General features: G+C 31.4%; 2 protein-coding genes across 2 annotated transcripts in view; both read left to right on the forward strand.

Annotated features, from left to right (window-relative positions):
- Positions 1-10,446: 10,446 nt before the first annotated feature.
- On the forward strand, positions 10,447-21,178 carry LOC125847954 (protein MRG1). Its single transcript, XM_049527719.1, has 11 exons — positions 10,447-10,725; positions 12,318-12,371; positions 12,558-12,571; positions 13,812-13,957; positions 14,845-14,880; positions 16,858-16,898; positions 17,433-17,534; positions 18,367-18,446; positions 19,372-19,541; positions 19,779-19,863; positions 20,792-21,178. The coding sequence occupies exons 1-11, from the start codon at positions 10,591-10,593 to the stop codon at positions 20,880-20,882; spliced, it is 954 nt and encodes a 317-aa protein (XP_049383676.1). The 5' UTR covers positions 10,447-10,590; the 3' UTR covers positions 20,883-21,178.
- A 1,234-nt stretch (positions 21,179-22,412) lies between these two features.
- Positions 22,413-24,113, forward strand: part of LOC125846311 (probable cadmium/zinc-transporting ATPase HMA1, chloroplastic) — a 9,340-nt gene continuing 7,639 nt past the window's right edge. Inside the window, exons 1-3 of the mRNA XM_049525695.1 lie at positions 22,413-23,017; positions 23,457-23,607; positions 23,681-23,865. Of these exons, the coding sequence (XP_049381652.1) occupies positions 22,532-23,017; positions 23,457-23,607; positions 23,681-23,865 (822 nt within the window). The 5' untranslated portion in view covers positions 22,413-22,531. The remainder of the gene's footprint in view (positions 23,018-23,456; positions 23,608-23,680; positions 23,866-24,113) is intronic.

The raw sequence follows: 24,113 nt of genomic DNA on the forward strand, positions 1-24,113 counted from the left end.
CTCCACCCCCAAAAAAATTAAGTTTGTTTTAAAAAAATATTTTCAATTTCAAAAATTATTTTCTATCCTAGTAAAAATAAAAGATATTTCAAAAAAAAAAACATTCATAATTCAAACACTAAAAATCTTTTCCGGAAAATATTTTCTACTCACCAACCAAACATGAGAAAATAAGTCAAAAATCAACTTGTTTTCCAGGAAAACATTTTCTAGGAAAACATTTTCCATGGAAAACATTTTCCTTCATACTAAACACACCCTTAATGACAAATCTTGTTAAGTGATTTTATTGATACTTATGTCTAAATTGAGTAATGTTATTGATATAAAATAACGTTCAATGACTATGTTAGATAAATTGTGAAAATTGAATAACCTTTTAAGATATTAACCCTCTATTTGAGGATAACACTTCCAACATAATTTTCTCTATATTCAATCCTTGAAGCCGATACTTCTGATTAAGGGTGAAACCGTCCACAACTCATGTTAATGTGTCAGTGCCACCAAACTTTTAATGCTCTATGTTTGAAATAAAATGATAAAAAGATCAATTGATTTTGAAGAAGTGTAACCCAATTCAAACCAAAATAATATTGGATCTCTTAAATATGCCTCCTAATATAAATCACAAGTAAAACGTAAAACACAATACTTAAGAGTATATCAATTATAGATGTCCAAACATAAAATATAAACTAAATCATAGTGAAAGACAACAACATACACTCTCTCTATATATATAATTCGATTTTCTTGGTTTTTCGACTTTTATTTTTTTTAAATTCGAAATCAAACCAAAAAATTACATATAGTAAACTATTAATTCAATATCAAATCAAAAAACCAATCAAAATTAATATTTGATTTAATTTTTTACTTTATATAGTACACGCCCCTAAAAATAAACATATTGATGAGCCTATTTTCAGTCTGCCAAAAGTTGAACAATACCCAAGAAAAATAAAACAATATAAATGGTTTATATCTCTACCAGAGCATTGGCTAGATGTACAAGGGCTTCGTTTGAATTCACTTCATCGAAAACTTACACAATGTATATAAGATTAGTAGTATATGTTGAATTTTCTTTAACTTTTTTGTATATATTTACTTTTTTTTCTATTTTGAATTATCCTATTCTTCTCTGTGAGATTGGAAAGGAATTTGTGAGAAGTCTTTGATTCGTATCGCAGTTGGGGTGGGTTTCTCCAAAAGAAAAAATTCTTTTGGCCATAAAAATTTGGTCATAATTTGGCCAGAATGGTAAAAAGACATGTTCACACTATAAACTAGTTTATTTTTGGACATCTTTGCTCTTTAACTTAAATATTGAATATATTCTTCAATTATGTTTCCAATACATTGAAAATAATTAATTAGATTAATTATTGATGATTTCATCATTAAACATGATAAAGAAACCACAAAATTCACCAAAAAAAACATAAGTCTCACCCACTCTTCTTACTTGAAATTTTCAAGATCTAAAAAGAAAATAAAAAATATGATAGTAGTAGTAAAAAAATAAAAAAAAATATACATCTTTTTCAATTTCTAAATTTCCTCCTTTCTACTTGTTCTTTTTTGTTTATTTATTTTTCATTTCTTATTTCTTAATGATAAAAAAAGTACAAAAGAGGAGTAAAGTGTAGGCTATCTATTTTACTTTATAATTTCCAATCGCGAAAAGATAAATTATATCTACATTTAAATATTAAAAATTTATATCTATAATACTCAAATTAAAATATGAAATTCATCAAGTTGACAAACCAATTACTCTTATTTATTTAAAGGAGTTGTTGTTATGCATGAATTTTCTAGAAAAAAGTTAAATGATAAAAATATATTTTATCTGATTATACTTAGAATGTATCTGAGCGAAATATGAAGAAAACTGAAATTACCATCATGTTTCATCCATTATGTGATTACTTTCATATCATCGAATGTATATGAATCACATCATACACAAATAAAGACTCATTAAAATTAATGAATCATATAATAACACAAATGTTGATGGTGCTTCATTGAAAATTATAATAACTAGGAAAGGATATAGAAAGTTCTTTATGATTTCAAAATAAACTTTTATAAAAAAAATCGAAAGACAAACATCTTCATAGTTCTCTGATGATAATGACAACACAAATTTGTTAAACATGAACTAGATCAAAGTTTCATCACACACATATTTTTCTTTATTAGAATTATTTGTTGTTTTATATAAAAAAAAAATGTTTGTTATTAAATGATATGTTAAAATATTAAGTATACATAGTTGTAGTCACAATAATTTTTTTTGCTCTCAAATTAATATTTTTTTGAAACTGATTAAGAATTTTAAAATTAAGTGATTTTATTGTATTTATTATATGAATAAATTTAAATTACCTATATAAATATTTTTTAAAATTCAATTTTAAATAAAATGTAAAATAGTTCAATAATAACAGTCAAAATTCAAAATGCTTTAGAATTGGTAGATATTGATACAATAAAGAAATACTAAAAATCATATGGTTCATAAGTGTCGATCCTATTTCACAACAACCCAAGATAGCTACACATTTTTGTTGTTGTTTTGATTTTTGTTAATTATTATGCTTTAAAAAATTAAACTACATATTTAAATATTATGTTTTAAAAAATTAAATTACGTATTTAAAACTACATATTTAAAAATTAAACTAAATATTTAAAAAATTAAACTACATATTTAATTATTGTGTTTTAAAAAATTAAATTACGTAGTTCTATAATGTGTTGATTTTTATCAATTCTAAAGTATTTTGAGTTTTGATTATCGTTATTGAAATATTTTTCAAATTATATTTAAAAACATATTTTTATGTATATAATTAACATGAATTTTAATTGTCTCCTTCAATAGAATATTGTATATTAAATGAAAATAATTTTTTTAAAATGTACTCCCTCCGTCCACAATTGTTTGTCAGGGTAAGGTCATGCACAACCCTCAAGAAAAATTTAATACAAGGTGTAATTTGACTAATATAACCCTACTATATCAAGAATATCAAAAGTCCACATAACTTTTCAATTGAACTACACTATCATTAAGGGCATAATTGGAAAAAAATGACTAATTATTTTTTGATTGTTTGAATTGACAATTAATCTTGGACATCTATCTTTAATATACCTGCCAAACAATTGTGGACGAAGGGAGTATATCCTAATGGGAAAATCCTTTTGGAAAATAAATTTGGCCAAAATTGTAAAAGGACATGTTCACTTTATAAACTAGTTTATTTTTAGATATTTTTTCCCTTTAACTTAAACATTGAATATATTTAAGTAAATGAAAATACTATATTAAATGAAAATATTTTTTAAAAAGGTGTATATCCTAATTATGTTATACTTTATTTACATTGTACTAAATATATTCTAATTTAATATAGTATCCTACATAAAATACATGTATTTTAAAGTATTATACTTGATAAGTAAGTATTGAGTGATCTTTTATTTATTTGTTTTGAAACATCTTCAATTAATTAATATTATTGGAGTACATGTATTTTGTATTCATGGTTAAAATTAGTAAAATAATTTCATCAATTTCTATTTATCTTAATTCTTGTTTGGAATGATTATGACATAAAAATCTAATGTGTTATTCATGACATAGTTATAAATGTCTTATCATCAATTATTTTTTAGAAATATCTAATTTTCAAAATGACATTATTTTTCTCTTGAAAACATCCATTATATATATAGACTAATCTATTTAGTTGATTATATTTAAAGAAAAATTCAACTAATTTTTTTTGAATCTACGCTTAATTACTATATTTTACTAAATTTGTAGTACAAAATAATTAAGTATAATCTTAAGTAGATACGATAGTCATTTGTAGTTATTATTAATGAGAAATTTAATTGTCTTCTTCAATAAAGAGATTTATTTTAAGCGAAAAAATAATTTTTCAAAGGTATGCATTGGTACCTCATGAACATTTTTTTAAGGTACAATTCAAAAATATTTTTAAAACTAAAGCGTACAATTTTTTTTATTAACTGAACAATATTTGTTTTTAAAAATAAATCGAATGAACTATACACGTACACAAAAAAATATACATAAGAATATTTTTTATTAACTGAACAAAATATTCAGATAATGATAAGCAAATAAATCCACACATACGATGTTTAAGACTAAAATTAATCATTGAAATAAAAAGGTTTTAAAAAAAATCACATGTGAGAAGTATCAAATATATTACTGAACTTTGTGAGAAGTATCACATTAAAGAAAGTTTCTAAAATTACCTTGTATGTAATTAACTTATTTATAGTGTTATGTCATATTTTCACTATAAAATATCAAAAGAATTTATAACAGGAAAAATTATTTTTTTATACATAAAATTCATCTAACTATAAAACTTATCACACGAAACTTATTTTTCTATATTTATCACATAAAAGTACAAACTTTATTAAATAAAGATTTATTCTTATCTGAAAAGAATAGTCTTTATCATAAAAAAAATATTTTATTTATTTTTTAAAAGATGATTATGAAATCTAATATTCAAATGAGTATTATTTTTTGTGAAATATAATATTCAAATGAATATATTAGTGAAGAAAAAAAAGCAAATCATATTATTTGGATTGATTTATTTTAATTTTTAAGTAGCGTTTTTTAGTTTTTTTTTTATTAATTTCTTAAAGAATTTGGAAAAGACAAAAATATTGTAACATGGATGTTCATATTAATATATTATGTGTTGTAAGATAACTATACACACAATATATTAAGTGATATATATTAGTTAACCATATGATATATTTAGTGTCCAAAATATATACGTGGCAAGAAAATGTCAATGTGTCACACTTGATTCCCAAGTATACACAACTATATATATCCGTCCTGTCTTCTGGTAACAAAATGAGAAACAAGAGCAAGTGAAAAAAAAAATACTATTATATATACTATTTCTCATTCATCTTTCATGTTATTTCAACATTGATATTTATTTTATAACAAAAAAATATTATTAAGCAGCTATTTTTAGACAAGACAAGTACAAATAATTTTTAAAAAGTTATTCCAACCCCCTCGCTTGGATCATGCTTGTATTAGGTACAGAGGCGAATCATTAGATCAATATTAGGATTTGTTGCCTTCGATCAAGCTGTTACAAGAAAAATATCTGTGGAGACCAAAGTCACATGCGGATCCAAAAAAATTATTTTATGAATTTCTGATTTAAAAAAAGGCAGCTTACTAGATTGTGGATAAAATATTATTACATATGCAATATTTTTAAATATAAATATAAAATTTTGACATAAACTACTAGAGTACTTTGTTCAATCCATAACTAGAACTCAAACTCTATCAAAAATACATGAAGACCTTTTGAGACGTTGAGATGAAAATATATTTTCACTCCCATATTATTATCTCTGCATGAACTTAATTATCTGAAAACAAGAATAATATTCTATTATTTTTTTAAAAAAGACATTCCTACTTTAATCACACATACAAATTACAATGTCGGACTATATGCACATAGTCAAATAGTTGTATGAAAAAATAAATGAAATAATAGTCAAAATATTTTTTTGTGATTCCAACCTGTTAGCTAATTGTCTAAGGTGTAGGGCTGCTAATATATATATATATATATATATTCAACAATATAAGGCACGAGTTTCTCACTAGTAGTGATCAGAATAGCCTAACAATGTTGAAAATGTTGAAAACTGCCAACATCAATGTGGTTGTGGCATGGATTTGATTGTTACACATGGAACGAAGTTGACTAAAACCTGAAATTTTTCAAACTAAAATGTTCATCACGTTATCCCAGTCCCAAAATATCCATGGATTTAAATTATAGTACCGACAGTTTAATGATTTTTTTTATATCAATAATGTAATCTACCATGCTATCCTAGGGATAAAGTATTGGACAATTTTATTTATTCCACCATTTATATCTTCGTGATGGAACAAACTATTTCATATACATGATGAAATAACTTATTTCGAAATAATTAATCACAGGATAACTTGTTCCCAACCCAACTACTCATTAAAAAATTATTATGTATAGCACGTTAATGACAATGTTATTAAATAAAATTATGTACAATTATTTCTTAAAGTGATTTAATTTTGTAAATATTTTTTATACAATCGATCCATAGAATTTACATGTGTGCGATATCCTTGGAAGTCAAACATTTATTTGGTCTTAGTCGCAATAAAGGAAACAGTGAGATTTTATCATAATTTATAGCAGGCTGCTTTGACCATTAAAATTAAGAATGAAAAGAACTAAATTTAGACCCTGCTCTACTTGGAGGACAAAATTCCGCTAAATTCAATCTTTCTCAACAAGTTAGAAATTATAGCGTCTTTTATTTTTCAAAATCATGAAATTGCGTGACAAGTTCCTACTTTTGATAATTCAAAATCATCTAACGTCATATTCCTCACGTTCATTTGAATAATGCTACTATTAGCTTCCTTTAGTCTATTGTCTGGTCAAAAGCTAGCCTCCCTCAACTAGTATAAAATGGCAATGGATCACCAAATAATATACCTACCTACTAAACAATACTCAAACCAAAAGTTCTAAAAGTTTGCCATTTTCTCTCTTTTTTCTCTTCTTGACCAAAAATGGCTATTATTACAACTAAATGCAAGAGCTTCATATTGTTGCTGCTTCTTTTGTGCATTTCAATTAACTTTTTAGCCTCTGAAGCAAGGCCTCTTGATATCTTGAAGGTTCAAGGTTCTGACAGGGCTTTTAATTGGTTAAATATGGCTGCTATCAAGAATGGCCTTAATCTTGGAAGCAGCCATAAGTTTAACAGTCAAATATATCTCGGAATTAAGAATTCAGGTCCAAGCCCCGGAGAGGGACACAAGGTTACCACGGGCAATCATCAATAGTTGCCACAACTATAACCAAGCGTGCAACTCCACTTTTGAGGGAGAGATACATATCTAATCACTCTTGGCATTCTTTTAACGAAGGGAATTTCACACTCTAGGAAAATATACACATTATTTCATTTTTTTTTTATTAGTAAACATACTCCTGGCTGGCTAGCTAGGTAAATAGATGCATGTATAAACGTGGTATATATTTTTATATAGTGATAAATGGTACTAATGTATATCTAATTCCTTGATGTGTATTTTCATGTACTTCTTTTCAAGTTCAAAGCCAAATACACGGGCATCCAAATTTGGTTACAAGGGCAGTGAACATTAATTACCGTTTCTCTTGCGTCTTTATTTTAATTTTAATTTATTAGATGAGCCTTCTTTATATATAAAGAAGTTTCAGTAGAGTCCTCGCTTTTGTAAATAGATCAACTTTGATTATGAATAATGGAATATTTTAAATTAAATTTGTATGGCTAAATAGATGAAAATAATCAAATTGGAGAATTAGTTAGTGTTTTTTTAAATTAGGTATTAGCCTTTCAACTTTGTCTGGTCAAACATCACATGCATCAACTGAGAATTGAGAAACAAAAGTCATAATTCCATATTAAATTCGAGAATAATACTCACAAAAGTGAGCACACATATATACACTATTGTGCAAAGTGACGAATGGTGATATTTTCACATTTAAATTAAATACAAATTCTCCCAAAGTTGAAAAAGTAGAGATCTTTTGAAAAATATCTTACACCAGTATTTCATCAAAACAAATTAAATTTTAACTTTTATGTATTTATTGAGGTTATAAAACTTGTAATTACTCTTTTCCCCTCCAAAAATACCTAGTAATAAAAAGTTGAGTATTTGCTTGCATGGAGAAAACAATGAACAATATCTTTTACTTTTCAGTTTTCATATGTAGTAAATAAAACATAAATACATACTCCCTCTGTTCCTAATTACATGTCCACTTTTTCTTTTATAGTTGTCCCTAATTACTTATCAATTTTGACAAATAAAAAAAGGACAAAATAATTTTACCTATTATACCATCAATTAATTATTTTGAAAAAGGTACAATTTCTTGAAAATCTTAAATTTTTAATCCATCCACTTCATAATTAATAGAGGTAAAATGGTAAACCCACTATGTCAATAATTGCTTTCTTAATATGTGTGACAATTCAAAAGTAGACAAGTAATTTGGGACAGAGGGAGTAATACATATATTATCAATCATGATCCTCCTTCTTCAAAGTTCACTAAAAGTCTAAAATAGTTAATTTCATTGTGTAAATAATCTATTACACAATCATAGTCTATATAAATGTAGTTGCAAACAAAAAGTTGAAATAGTTTGTTTGGCTAATTAAGTTATTATAGGAAACTAAAAACACTTTTCTGTTTATTTAAGATCTGAGATACTTTTAAATCATGTAATAAATAAGTAATTATACCATATATCCAATATACTATTGCATTGGTTTAAAATTTATATTGGTTTAACTTAATCAAAGCTTTTTTTATGATAAATATTTATAATTGTTTCTTTGTTTTTATGTGCTAATTGTAAAATGAGCTTTGATGACTGTCGTTTCTCTTAATCCAATATCTAAATTTATGTTTTTCTCCGAAAAGATTGAACAGGCACAGTCAATTTTTCTAAATACCAAAAGATGAATTAATATTTATTGATTAGAAAATACAAATGATTCTCAACAACATTTTTTTAAAAAATCGATCGACCAAATTCATAACACCATAGTAGAAATTAACAAAAAAAAAAGTAGATTAATCAAATAACGAATGGAAAAAAAAAAACTATTTGAATTTTGCGATATCGTCATATTATTTTTCCTAGTATAAAAGATATATGGATTAAAATATATGTTTAATAGAGGAGCGAATTGAGCGAGGACACGCAATAAGGTCCAACTCAACAACAACTCTAGGCATATCATTATTAAGACATTTCAAGAGATAATGTTCTAATCCACTGAAAATTCAGAACAAGTGATGCAAACTCATTTAGTTTCGGAATGACGAGACCAATAACGTGTCAACAATCAATCAAGATAAGCTTGATCTACAACAGTACCCAAAGAGTATTCCAGAATTTGTTCCTCTAGTTTTGTAACCACATATATAACACTCTGCCTTGCAAATAATATATAGTACTCCATAGTTTATTATAGGGGGCATTCGACACAAAACACGGTACTTAAGATTACACTGTATATAAATTCATCACAATTTCCCGGATCACTTACATCACGAGTGTAACTAGGAATTTCATAAAGGGTGTTCAGAAAAAGTATAATAAACGCTCTTTTCAAAAAATAGAACTAGTGAGATTTGAGCACACAATCACTACCTCATTTCAAGGAGGTGAAACCACTGGATTACAATAGCTTGTTAAGTTAAGGGTGTCCAAAATATTTTATTTAATCATTTCGTATATCATTTTATTTGTATAATATGGTATTTTTTTTCCAACGAAGGGTGTCCCATGTGGCTACGCCACTGACTTACATGACATTTTATTTTCATCACATTTACTATATTCCGCACTATAACTTAAACACTAACACTCTATTTGGATTATTGTTACCAGTTGTTTCATAATGTACTGTATTGTATTGTACTATATGGTACTGTACTGTATGGTTGCACAATGTTTGGTTAGACTGTATTGTTTGTTGTTTAATAACATTTTTATTGTTTGTTTTGATTGTATGTTCTGTATTGTAATTTATAAATTTACTAAAATATCCTTAATTATTCTAGGGTAGGAGATTTGACTAGAATTAAATAATATAGGATAAAATAGTATCACTACAAGAAAAATGTGAATTACATGGGGATTTTCCTGGGGATTAGTATGAAAATTTGTAGGAAAATAAGTTTCCTACGGATTTTCATACTAATCCCCAGGAAAATCCCCATGTAATTCACACTTTTCTTGTAGTGTATTATGAAATATTAAGTAAAATATAATTGGAAAAAAAAATTGTAACAATGGCAACACACCAAATCGGCTGTTTCATAAAATGGGGGTTTTCATTGTTACATAACAACGAAATTTAACAATACAATACAACATTTTAAGTAACAATCAAAACAAACATTATAGATATGATAACGATACGATACAATACAATACAATAGGTAACAATGATCCAAACAGAGTGTAAATTATCTTCCTACAACATTGCTTGACAATTTCATATAAGATAATTCAATAAAAAAAAAAATTCACGCTTTTGTCCATTGCTTTATAATACTATTTTAATTAATATTTATTAATCTTTTATAGCACTTGGAGCATAATATTTGCTCATTGCAACATGATCTCGAAATACAAATTCAGTTACTATTATTCTGAATCAGTAATCTAAAAAATTAGTAAATTATTATTATGAATTACTAATTTAGGTTAAGCAATACACTGAATAATACTCACTTGCAATATTGCAAGGGGTATAAAGGTTCACGACTCACGCATGTACAGATCCAGTGGTCCCTTTATTTTTGAAACCGATAAAGAAGTGGGAAACAAATTCCTCCGTCACATACGGAAAAAGGCGGAGGAGATACTACTGTTCGGAAGTCTCTGATAAACGGAAATGGTTAACTCAAAAGACAACTCTTCTACCGACAGCGAAAACTCCTCCGGTGGCGTTCCCGACTCTAAACCTAGTCTCTACTTTGAAGGCGAGAAGGTTCTCGCTTATCATGGCCCTCGCATCTACGAAGCAAAGGCACGTTTCTTGTTTTTTCTTTTCATCTTATACAGAAATCGCTAATTTTGTTTGGATATACTGTAATTAATTGCCGAAATCGAATGATTATGCCTTTTATCACACGTATCTTCTTTTGGATAGGTCGTTTATCTAATTTGGCTGTAACGGTTGTTTCATATATTCTCTGATTTTATGTTTGATAATTGGTTGAGATTTTTTTGTCATTTTGTTATACTGTTTGCTGTTAGATATGCACCACTTCGCATCCGCTTGTGTGATGATTTCAAGGGAGCTATAATGACTTTTGGACTGTTTCATCCATATTTAATGCTAAATTTGCATAGTATTAGAGTTGCAAATTATGGTAATCCTGTCCTGTAATCCATAATTCTGTTCGTTTATTTAGCTTTATGAATAAATTATGTATTGTCTCTACTGTTTGATGCTTTTAGGTTCGCCTTATCAACTTAGCTCATTGCTCTACTGACTCTAATCTAGACTTAGGGCTCAATCTATTTATTTTTTCTGTTGACTCCACTCTCTCTGCTCTAATGCCTGTTAAGCCTTCTCAAAAATTAGGTAAACAAAACAATTGGCAGTGTCGAAGGATGTTACATATATGAACATCCTCATATGGATTGTGGAAGGGTTCCTAAATTGATTTAGTGATCTCGAGCTATTCTCCATCATGATTTTATTTAGATAATCTGATTTGCTCCCCATAGCAAACTTTTTGGCATGATTGTTTTCACATATTGTAGAAACAATTTTAGTGTCTTATATATTCATACATTACGCTGATTTTGTATTTTTGTTTAATCCATGTAACTATGGGTGATCTGAGTTTAAGAACTGGGACTGAATTTGGAAAATGTACTTCAGCTTTTGACCTATTCCAGTTACCCGACCTTCCCTGCAAATCATGTTTTTATGGGAAGAGAATGCAACTCTAGACAAGATATGGTTCTTATATGGAGGATTGCTAGTTTCACCTCTTATAGTTATGCACTAGTGTATTTCTGACAAGATATAGTGTGTGATATGTGGGTCAGATGCACATCACGGGTTCGAATCCTCCCATAGACAAAGGCCTGATATTTAAGTGGAGAAGGGTAGAGGGGCGGGTTCATTATCCACCGAGTTTTGAACCCTACACCACTAGCCGTTGGAAATTTCTCAGTTACTAAAAAAAAGTACTACTCATTTTATTGAAATTACATATTAGTGAATAATTAATTTGAGTTGTTGGTATTAGTTTTGGCTTCGTTGTATATTGGACCATTGAATTACTAAATTTGCAAATGTTGTTGTTGTTATTTTTGTATTTTCTCTAAAGCTCGCACTTTACTTTGAGAATGCATGCACTTTGCTTCTTGCTTATAACTCTCAAAATCTTGTTGTTTGTTTACACTCGTGACAATTGAAAATACAAATTGTGTATAAGTTTTTTCTTACAAGAGAAAGTTTCATTTCCTTTATATGGAAAACAATTAGTGTCCAGTGACATAGTGCTTGCCTTCTACAAATTGTAGCACCCTGATTAAATCATGTATGCTTGCTACAAGATTTTTGTGACCCTCCAATTTGACCCTTGCTTTTCTTCTTTGAAGGTCCAAAAAGCAGAGCTACGGAAGAACGAATGGAGATACTTCGTTCATTACCTTGTAAGATTAATTTTCATCTTCTTTCACCATATGCTTTATATATGACAATTAAATTCGGTACTTCCTTAGTTAAAAGATGTGAAGAAACTTGTAGCATTGCCTTACATTTTTACCTTGTTTAAAATTCTTTCAATATTCTTAATGATATCGAGAAATAATACTCTTTTTATTTATTTTAATTTACAGGGCTGGAACAAAAAGTGAGTTTATGAAGTTACTTGTAGAAAGTTCTTAATTCAAGAGTATCTTAAATTGCTATTCACATCATGATTGAAAGGTTGACCAACTCATTTGTTTGTTGAATGTGCTGCCTTAATGTTTTTTCTTTGAATGTTCTGCTCCGAAGGAGCTGGACTTTGAGCAAGAGGCATAAATGTAATTTGATCCTACCTTGTTGATTATGGTGGTTATTTTACAAATTATATGTGAAATGTTGTGCTGCTCTGGATTTAAAGTGCAATTGTGAATACATGATTTTGATTTGCAGAGCATCAGGTAGCACAATGAATTTGGTCGTTGTATATTAATAGTGAAGTTTTATATCTATCATTTTAACTACATGCTCCTTTTGTTTCAAATTTAATGTTTATCTCTCCATTTTGATCTGTTGGGGTGAATGTTTCCATTTTCTGTAACTGGGAATTATTCGAAAATTTTGATACTTTACATGGGGATCTACCTTTATTCTGATCCATAAGCACTTTCTTTATGTTAGTCTACCAAACATTTGCCAATATTTGAAATAATCCTATCTACCCATATAAATTCAAACCATGATGTTGTAACAAGTTCTCTCAGCTTATTTTCCTGTGTAATAAGGATTAATTCAATAGACATTCATGATTTCATTGTTCTCCCCCTATCTTATTGTGCATGGTACTATTACTATTTAGATACTTGAGCTCTTTCTTTGGACTACAATTTTTTACAACATTTTTAATAAAAAAAAATCATTTACAAATGTCTATAACTTCGTAAATTTATTCAAAATATTTAAGCAATTGATGGTTAAATTTTTGCTCTGAAAATAGATTCTATGACTTGGTACTCCAGACCCCATAAACTCTTTTCAGCTACAGGGAATAATAGCTATTTTACATTGCTGTGTACGTCTGGTTCTGCAGCAAAATGTGAAGCTAGTTTTTTGTTTACTTCAATCTGAATTTTGGAGGTTGTAGTTGTATGTATACTCCTTCCGTTTCAAAAAAGAATGACTTACTTTTCTTTTTAGTCTATTTCAAAAACATTGAGCCACTTCCTTTTTTGGCAACACTTTAATTTAAGCTTTCCACTTGACATGTTTAAGACGACAAGATTAAAGGATATTTTGGTACATTTGACATAAGTCAAACTAGGTCATTCTTTTTGAAACGGAGGGAGTATTTGTTGATTGTAAGTGTATTCTGCAAACCTAATTACTGAAACTATGTCTTGCAACAGTTGGGATGAATGGGTAGGCGCTGACCGCTTGATGAAGCACACGGAAGACAACGTCTTGAAGCAGCAGGCCCTGGACAAGAAGCAGGGCATGGAGAAAAGCACTAAATCTGGACGTTCAGCACCGGCAAAACCCAAAAGCTCAGCTGGTAAATTTTCTCTAGGTTTATATTAGAATGAAGGCTATAGATGACCATTTTAGGTAGTTCTCTGGTCTTGGAAATACTTTCTTGCATAACCATTTTTAGCTAGTTCTCAGCTGGTATGTTTTCTCTAGGTTTATATTAGAATGAAGGCTATTGATGACCATTTTAGATAGTTCTCTGGTCATGGAAATACTTTCTTACGTAACATATCGAAATTTATAACACTTTTATGGTATCAGTAATACTCCTGATGCCTTTTATTGAAGTCAAAAGTCTATTTGGAGAATTAGCTGATTGAAAAATAATAATCGTTTGAACCAAATTCCAAAAGATTAGTTTCTTAATGATGTTGGTTATGCGCCTCAGTAAAAATATGGAAACGTCACCAAAGTTATGGTTGTAAGAGGGTGTTTGGATTGGCTTAAAAGTTGGTCAAACCTACTTGTTTTTTATTCTGGAAGTGTTTGGCAAATATAAAAAATAATTTAAAATAAGTCAAAAATGACTTAAAATAATTTGGGAAGTGTTTGGCAATGTAAAAAATGACTTAAAATAAGTTTAAAATGACTTAAAATAAGTCAAAAACCAAAAGTAGGTCTGCCCCTACTTTTTATTTTTTGACAGTTTGACGTTTTATTTTTTACTTAAAAGCTACTTTTTTTAAGTCAATCATATTTAGCATAACTTGAGGTATAAACATGTACTCTTTTTGTTGTTCTAACTCATGTTTTCGATTTCAAAGTTCTCTTGGCATATCTAACAGTGAACGTTAATTACAAAACCAAATGCCTTTTGGTTATGTGTCTCCTCTGAAGGAAAGATCATGTAACGGAGTCGAGGGCTAGGTCTAGGGATTGAATTCTTGTTACTAACTTACTTTTCATTTGCAGATGTTAAACTGGACAAGGAAGAAACTAAGAGCAATGGTATGCCATCTTATGATATTGATCCTTATGCTTTTACTTGAGCTCTTCTACATTGTTTGTTGGGGGTGGATGGTAATTATGTGGGTTGGACATTATTCCTCCTAGAATTGTGTTTGCTTTGAGTTAATTTAGGCCTGATTGTAATAATAAGGCCAGAAGGTAGGGATTCCCACCGTCCTCCACATAAGTACAGTAGGTTGGTTATTTCAAAAAAAAAAAGTAGAGTAGGTTGGTCTGTTAGATGTAAAATTCCCTTTTTTGTTGGATAAGGAATTTTTTTCCTGATTTTCGACACTTCATTTAACTTTTGTTTTTAAAGAAGGTGCATAACCCTTCCCAAAGACCCCAGCCTCCTCATTCTGATAACCTCCCAGTTTTCTTTCCAAATTAAAGAAATGGGGCACTGATGAATAAGGTATCCTGGACCTCAACCGTAACTCTGGGTACTGATGAATCAGGTATCCTGAACCTCAACCCTAACTTCCTTAGAAAAATTATCACAGTGTGTTGCTCTATTAATTTCGTTTTTAGTTGTAAAAATTAACGTTTTAGACAGTAGTCTTCTTGTATATACTGGAAATCTATCCCAAACCTAGTTATTATGCATTTTTTGACATAATATACTTTGTTGATGATTTTTTGATACATTTTACATTTAGGCAATGGACATTTTTCTCAGAAAAGTTTAATCTCATTTTTAAGCCGCCTAAATCAAATGTTCCACACAGAAACACCATATTATCTAGTAGTATTTCAATTTGTCTAGCAAATTAATTAGAAAGCTGTGGTAATTGCATTTATGAGGGTATCAAATGAAGCATGCTGGATGAATGCCTTTATAAGACACAGTTTTAGACTTTAGTATGGATCATGTTACTTGGAAGACGCAATGCATATACTAGGATGTTAAGCATAGGTGGAAGAAAAATAATAAAAGGAGGAAAATCAGAAGGATTGCCAAGAAGCAAGATATGATTGCATTGGAGAAGTAATGATTGTCTTTCCTTATAACAAAAGAAGGTAAGAAGGTATAAGGGGAACAAAGGCCATTACCTTAAATTTTCAATAGTTGACATGCCTTTGAGTGTACACAGAGAAAGTGGAGGCTCGTCTTTCTGTTTGTAAAATTAATCAGGGATCATAAGAAACACAAAGATTAGGGAAGATAAGTGGTCATTACTAGAATTATGTGCCTTGCTTTCTTCTTCGGAGAGGCTTGCTCATGCTTATTTTTCTGTTCTACCATTGCGAAGGGACAACTTCTTTCTTCTCGCCTTTGCATATACTCTAAGAAATGTATGTTATGATCACTATTTACTACTATGATTGCTAGCACGTACTCATTATGTAGTTTAAAAGTTGGTATTAGAGATCTAATTGAGGTAAAAGATTTGACTCTTTGACTGGCTTTTGGACATTTAACTGATGGAAGCTGTATCCGGGCAGTACATAAACATTAGTACAGCTCTGTCAAAGTGTCCAGTTCCATTCAATTGTTTATCCCCTGATGAGAACTTATACAAAAGGTTTGGGTTATTAGATCAAACTAAATGTTACAAGACCTTGATAAATGATAACTGTGGAGAATCCACTCAAAATTCTCACTGTTGTGGGTAACATCCATGTGGAGTGGATACGATTGTTAGGATACATGCAAGATGGGAAGGTGAAAGGCAAAACCTACAGTATTCTCCTTAACTTTCCTATTGGCATTTGTCTACTATGGACACTGTAATATTGTAGATGAAATAACCTTGAGTTGGTCAAGGTGTCGACTTTGTTCTAGTAATGTTATGCTGGAGTATACCTGTTTTATCTTAGGATTACGGATTACCAAATCAGACAGATAGAGTCTGTTAAGTCTTTTAGTTCTATTAGTGATCTGTTTATAAGAAAATCTAGTCTGTTAGGTCTTTTAGTTTCTATTTGTGATCTGCTTATAAGAAATTTATCTCTCAAATTGAACTTTTCTTGCAGTTCCAAAAGGGAAAAAGCGCAAAACTGACTCAGGCGCTGAGGTTTGTTTTATTCTAGACTCTATGGCTCATCTTTTTCCTTTTCGTGGTTATCGTTGACACTCATCTTGTGTTGAGAGGCCCAACATTCACTTCCATATAACATTGTTGGACTAAATTGTTATGTAGAGTTATTTACTTTCTGCAGAATACTCCATTAATAACACCTCCATTTTAGTCATCTTAAGCTGTGTGATTTAGGCACCACTAACCCATTCCTCTCTAATCACACTTCTTTTGCCTTTGAGGACATTTTTTATTGAGAAGTTTCTCAGCCATTATTTAAGTGCTTGAATTACATTGAAGGAAGTGATCTAAGAAGACCTGCAATTGCTTTGATCAATACAAACTTAGGTAAAAATAGGGACAATGGAAGAAAAAGATCCATATAGGTGATAGCTACTAGTTGAGGATAGGTATTAGACTCGTATGGAACTTCTTCTTTTTTTCTGGTAATGCGTAGTAGTAGTAGTTGTTTTTGTTGTATAGTATTAGTGCTTGAAAGATATTGATTTGTAACTTGGTCATTGATGGCAGAAGGGTAATGTATCTGTAGAGAAACTTGTGAAGATTCAGATTCCATCTACTTTGAAGAAGCAACTGGTTGATGATTGGGAATTCATCATGCATCAGAATAAGGTATATATGTGTAGGATAATGACTAGGTTTATATGTCGTATTTTCTGTTGACAAGCTCATTAACAGTTGAAGACACAAGTGACAACTACACTTCAGTCCTAAATAAGTGACAGTGAGAAGTTTCCTGTTGCTCATCAATAGGCTGCTTTGTTTGTGTAGCTGATAGAAAACCTGTTTGCCAAAAAACTTGCATGAGCTTTTATGGAAACTGGAAGTACTCAGGACACAAAAAAACTTGGATTCCTCTGTTTCGATTTCTAGTGTTTCATGGAGATTGACTCCTATAATTGTTTTTTTTTAATCAAGTAATAGAGCTCCAATCATACTATTAAGGTTGCTTAGCGGGAACCGTGCTCCAACAAGACCCGAGTCCTAGTATTGACACATTGTGGATGTAATTAAAGCGTTCTCTTGTGTTAGCTGCTGGGTTGGAGCATAGATGAGTGACCGGCCATGGCAAATGGGAAACCCATAATAGAGCAATCAACCAGAAGTAGAATTGCTGACTCATCTTATCTCAACTTGAAACCCCCCAAAAAGGCACAGACAAATAGATATGGGCGATGCCTAATTTGCTTTTGAGATCTTTTCTGATTTACTAAACAAAGTCCCTCCCAGGCCCCAGCTAATCTGAACAGGATTTTATGGGATTAGAATAGTACTGGATAATATGAAACTGATCTGTCCAGCTACATGTCTGTATTCTTCCCTACAAGTGGCATGCTGGAGTTGATCAATTTCTTTTCTTCATTTTGTTCTGACTATGTTAGTTCTACTGTTGGTTGCTATACAATATTGCCAGTGATGATATCTGATGTGTTATTCTTAACAGCTTGTGAAGCTCCCACGATCTCCCAGTGTGGATGATATATTGACCAAGTACCTTGAATACCGATCCAAAAAGGACGGGATGTAAGTTCACTGCCCTTTTCTTTAAATGTAAGGGTGGATTTATTGCTGAGCTGAGGTTTATGCATTAATGTTTCATTCTGGTGTCCTGTAGTTTGCATGGCTAATGTTGGAATATATTGGTGCTACCCGATATTTGTACCGGTAAGAGGCAATAGGTATCCAGTAGAATTCGTCAAGGTGCGCACAAGCTGGCCCAAAAACCACCATCATAAAAAAGAAATATTTGACGAATTCTACCGGATACCTGTTACCTCCTACCGGTACAAATATTGGGTAGCTTTGCCCACCAAGGCTTGGGCAAATGGGAAGAAATCACCTAGTGTTTTTTTGTCTCTATTGGAGTTGAAGTTGAGACCTCATGGTTCTCCCCTACTTCATGGAGCACTAGTTCATACCTTTGGGGGAAAAAAAGTCTGAACACCTTTGGGGGCTATTGGTTCTTTCAAAACTTAGCTTCTAACTCTGTCAGAAAAACTCATGCATGCTTAAGGACCTATAGTCTAGTGTATGATATTGTCAATTCACTAAATTAGGCTTACTAGATGTCAAGTTGGTAGTTGACTTATTGCTAAATGGTGAGGATATTCCACCAAAAAAAGCAAGTTACATTTGATCTTGTTGTACTGCTTCTTATCAGATTCATATACACAACCAGTTAGCTTCAACTCCTATGTGTCTGCATTAAGTCATTGGAAATTACTACAATTTCAGAATAGACCTAGTTTCCCGTCTTGTTGACTACTATTTGCAGAAGTAGATAATATCAAAAGCCAACACTATTTGCAGAAGTATATCACCTCTGCTGGTCACAAGTACCTTCGCATGAGCAGTCAATGCATACACAATTTATTTAGTATGGCATAAAATGACTTTGGAGGTATAGTTCATTTAATAAAAATGTCTTCCAAATGTTTGATCCTCGCAGGATGACTGATTCAGTTGGGGAGATATTGAATGGAATTCGATGCTATTTTGACAAAGCACTGCCTGCGCTTTTATTGTACAAGAAGGAGCGCCAGCAGTATCATGAAGCAGTTTCAGATAATGTCTCTCCATCTAGTGTATATGGTGCTGAACATCTATTGCGCCTTTTTGGTATGAAAAAGTACTAAATGTTCATGTTGTTTAATTGACCCCAAGACAAAGATATGTATATTAAAAAATATCATGCTGCAGAGGATAAAACATTATAACCTTTATATGTTTTTTTTTTTTTGAGATAATTATAACCTTTATATGTTTGTTCGTACGCTTGTATATCTTTACTTAATCAAAAGATATTATCTAACAAGATTGTAAAGTCTTAACTTAATTTGTTTGCTGATGTTGCAGTAAAATTACCCGAGTTGATTGCATATGCAAAAATTGACGAGGAGTCATTGACTAAGTTGCAACAGAAATTTCTAGACTTTCTCAAGTATATGCTCTTTTCCTTTACTTCCTTCTGGACAAGTTGTTTTTATTATTATTATTATTGTTGTTGTTGTATGTTACGGAATTATGTTGTGATTGAATTGCTGCCTCAAAACAGCCCACAAGCTGATGTTATATGTTACGGAATTATGTTGTGATTGAATTGCTGCCTCGAAACAGCCCACAAGCTGAAGTGTTCACTGCGGGAGCTGTGTAAGGATGGTGCAATTTGATAACTTCTGCATTGGCTGGCCTTACCTAGTCTTTTTTACTATTGGTCTAATCACATGATTCTCTTCTGGAAAGCACCAGCAAGTTCACTAGCTTACTTTGGATTCCTTTTTTAACTTCCCTGACAATTTTCAAGAAAACATCTTAAGCATTGAGAATATTTAATAATATTCATCTTCTTCTTTAACTTCTGAATATTAGGCTAGCGCAGCAATTTCACAGTGAATTTTAACCACTGTGGTGATGTGCCTGTAAAAGGAGTTGCATCAAATTTTAATGAAAAGATGAAGGGTTTTATAGGTTATCTTAAAAGGGAGCAGCCCGTTACATGAAGCATCCCACGTTCACGCAGGGACCAGGGAAGAGCCGCACCCTAATGGGGTGTTTTAGTTTACCTTACCAGAAAAAGGGGGGGGTGGGGGATGTTCAGTTTACCATACCTTATCAAAAGATGAAAAAGAATAGGGAAGGGCTTCTTAGTATTGTAACTGATGAAAAGTGAAAATGAATAAAAGATATCCATGTGGTTTCTGCCTACTGTAAGAACCAGCTCAACAGCAACATTAAGTTAAAGAATTCTACTGTACAATTTTTCTGGCTGAGATTTGGTGCTTCAAGGGTGACTTGGATTGAGGAAACACCTATTATGTTGATGTATTATCTTGCGAATTAGCCTTTACCTTGTGCTTGTGTGATTGCAGGTTTTTGCAGAAAAACCAGGGTACTTTCTTCCTATCTGCTTATGATGGTCCTAAAGCCTCTGAAGGAAATGGTAAGGATAAAGAAAGTTGACCAGTCTACCAATTTAGCTAGAATCAGAATGAGTCGCATCAGAAGCATTGGTGGTATTTCTTGAACATGCCAATATGCCTACTGGTGATGCCCACAATTATAGGGCAAACTCTTTGTTGTTGTGTGCTGTGATTTGTATCAGTAGATCATTTTTTATTCCTGGAGAACTATTCATTTGCAACTTACATAGTCAGGTGATCAACTTTCGATAGGAGAGTTCTGCCTGTTACAATAGTTTATTGATTGTTGTTAAATTGCATGCACCTATAGAGTTTAGTGCCACAAAAAATCTAGATGATCGTGAACTCTTGTACTTCAGTTACAAATTTTAGCAGCCTCTGTACCACTTAGCTTCACCATAGCGTAGGGGCTGGAAGGGTTTTATTGCTATTTTATACTCAGATTGGACTCATCAACTTGACTCTGATGACTACATATGATACTCTTGAAGGACTATTATTTTGCTGTTACGTAGAGCTGTTTTAAAATTATTATATGATGTTCCGTTTCCTGTGTGGGGATCCGTCTTGTTATTCTATTTTCACCCCCCTTGAAGGGTGGAACTCGTAAAGCAAAGACTTGGGAGCCGGCTGGCCGTGAATAATTCAGTTTTTGTCCAGAATCATGTTTGGGGTGCATTGTTGCAATTTTCTAGAATTCAAAAATTTCTTATTCCGTTTTCACATTTCACTCCAAATCACTCACAAAAGTTCAATATTTTTCCAAATTGTATTCATGTTCTAATTGCAACCTAAGCTTTCAAATACCATCTTTTAACTTTTTTTTCAAATATTGTTTATTTTTAATTTTCATTTTTTTTTAATGTCCAAAGCCCATTTAGTAACCCCGAGAATTTGGTTGGCTTTATAACTTGCAATTAATTGGTTGCATTTGGACTCACCTACCTTTTTGTTACATTATGTCTCCAATTTTTGGTATACTTGTTCTTATTACTTCATTTCTTTCCCCTTTTCTTCACATCGTATAAGACTGAAAGGTAATTTGGATTTTAATTTCAAAATGCTTGTTGTGGATTTATGTAGAGAGAAATATTAAGTTTTAAATAAAGCTCACTGAGATAGCAATTAGCAGTGATTGTAGAACCAATATTTTCAAATTCGAATACGACACTCTTGAATAGTTTCTTAACTATTACTACTGTACTATTATTATTACTCCTACTATATTTTCCCATCAATTTTTTAAAATTTTATATCCTTATATGTAACATATAAATGTGCACCCTTGGTCAATGCGTTAGAGATCTCCTTTGGTGGGATGTAAAATGAGAAAGATTGATAAAAACAACATATTTTGTGAAAATTCATAAGTGAAGTTTGAATAGGCGAGTGTATGTAAATTTTATCACTATTCCAAGAAGATAAGGAAACTATTTTTGACGGACATCTAACTCTACTACTATGAGAATAGACAAAAACGTGCTTTGCTAACCCAAAATTGTCAAACGAGTCCTTGAAAGCACAAAATCTTGATAAGTAATCCATGACTAGACCATAGCCCAAGTGAGCACATAGTGTTGTGTAGATGATACAACAATAGCCACACTCAATTGCAATTTGCCCCATTATTATTGTGAGAGAGAAGAAGGGAACAAAAAATGCATTTTCAGTGAAAATATTCGGCAAAAAATGGAAGCTCTGCGTCTTTCAACTTCCTTCGCAGGGATCAATTGTTCAATCTACAAATCTACAAGGAGACTCAAAGTCAACCGGAATCTCTTGCTCTCTTCATTGAAACCCAAATCTTCAGTTCCCATTCGGAGCTCCGCTCAGTTCCGTGGACGCATCCACTGTTCTGCTTGCAGCTGTTCCTCTCACAGTCACCATCATCATCATCACCATGACCATAGTCATGATCATCACAATCATCATCACCACCACCATGGTCATGACGAAGGCGACGGGAAGCTCACGAAATTCCAGGAGGTATTTCTCAAGTTTGCAAATGCTATCAGGTGGACCCAGTTGGCGAATTACTTGAGAGAGAATTTAGAGCTTTGCTGTTGCTCAGCGGTTTTGTTTATTGCTGCTGCTGTTGGCCCTTACTTTCTTCCCAAGCCCGCTGTACTGCCTCTCCAGCGTATTTTCGCTCTCATTGCCTTTCCTCTCGTTGGGGTATTAGATCTTCTCTCTTTTCGCTGTTCATTATTTTGCAATCACAAATGCTTTCAGTTATACTGTACAATTGACTTGTTTGATTGAACAATTTGACTATGGAAATACTCGAATTTCAAATGCTTATAATGAGATTAATTAAGTAGGAGAGTTGTGATTTAAATTCATAAGTCTAATCTGTTAGTCTCAAATTTTAGCGAGTAGATTGAAATACAGAATTAGTACTGATTATAAGGTGTCAAGTACCCTACATTTGAGAAGTATGAACTTTGGATCTTTTAAGTCCTCGGGATCTCTCTTCAATGGTGTCGTATGATGTTGTGAATATCAATGTGTAAATCCATGCATAATATAGTCACAATTACTATGTCTTCTCTTAAGTTGAAACATTATAATTCCTTCAGCTAGTGCTATAATTAAAATTTCACCTTATTGTCAGGTCTCAGCATCACTTGATGCATTAGTGGACATTACTGGTGGTAAAATCAATATTCATGTACTGATGGCTCTCGCAGCTTTTGCATCAGTTTTTATGGGGAACGTATTGGAAGGTGGCTTGCTTCTTGCAATGTTCAATTTAGCTCATATAGGTAAGTAAAAAGTTTGGGAATGTCCTCTGGAGGACTTGGAACTTTTTTATCTTATATATATTTGTTTGTGCAGCTGAAGAGTATTTCACGAGTCGCTCCAAGGGTGATGTAAAGGAATTAAAAGAAAACCATCCAGAATTTGCTCTTGTGCTGCACGTAGACAATCAAACTTTGCCTAGTTTCACTGACTTGTCATATATTGAAGTTCCTGTGAGTGACCTGGAAGTTGGCTCATTTATATTGGTTAAAGCTGGTGAGGTCTGTATCCTCTCTTCTTTTCGGTTTAGTTGTGTTAAAAACTCTTCTATTTTATCTGTCTCTTTCTTTTGGGTTAAATATGATATTTTACATTAGGGATGTGTTTGGTATGGAGGAAAACAAGTTCCTTAAAAATGAGTAAAATGACTTCCCTAATAAAAGTAGGGAAAACAAGTTCATAAGTGACATTCAAAGTTCAGTGTCTCTTCTCCACCCACCGAACGTTGTCACCTCCCACCCGCTGACCG

The sequence above is a fragment of the Solanum stenotomum genome, chromosome 12, assembly GCF_019186545.1.
Source record: "Solanum stenotomum isolate F172 chromosome 12, ASM1918654v1, whole genome shotgun sequence".
NCBI classification, from domain to species: domain Eukaryota; kingdom Viridiplantae; phylum Streptophyta; class Magnoliopsida; order Solanales; family Solanaceae; genus Solanum; species Solanum stenotomum.

Bases quoted from the DNA above. Each gene is read 5' to 3' on its own strand.
- LOC125847954 (XM_049527719.1), top strand. From the start codon at position 10,591: ATGGTTAACTCAAAAGACAACTCTTCTACCGACAGCGAAAACTCCTCC. The intron at 17,535-18,366 runs GTATATATGTGT...TATTCTTAACAG, and splicing joins TCATCATGCATCAGAATAAG to CTTGTGAAGCTCCCACGATC. The intron at 19,864-20,791 runs GTATATGCTCTT...GTGTGATTGCAG, and splicing joins AAATTTCTAGACTTTCTCAA to GTTTTTGCAGAAAAACCAGG.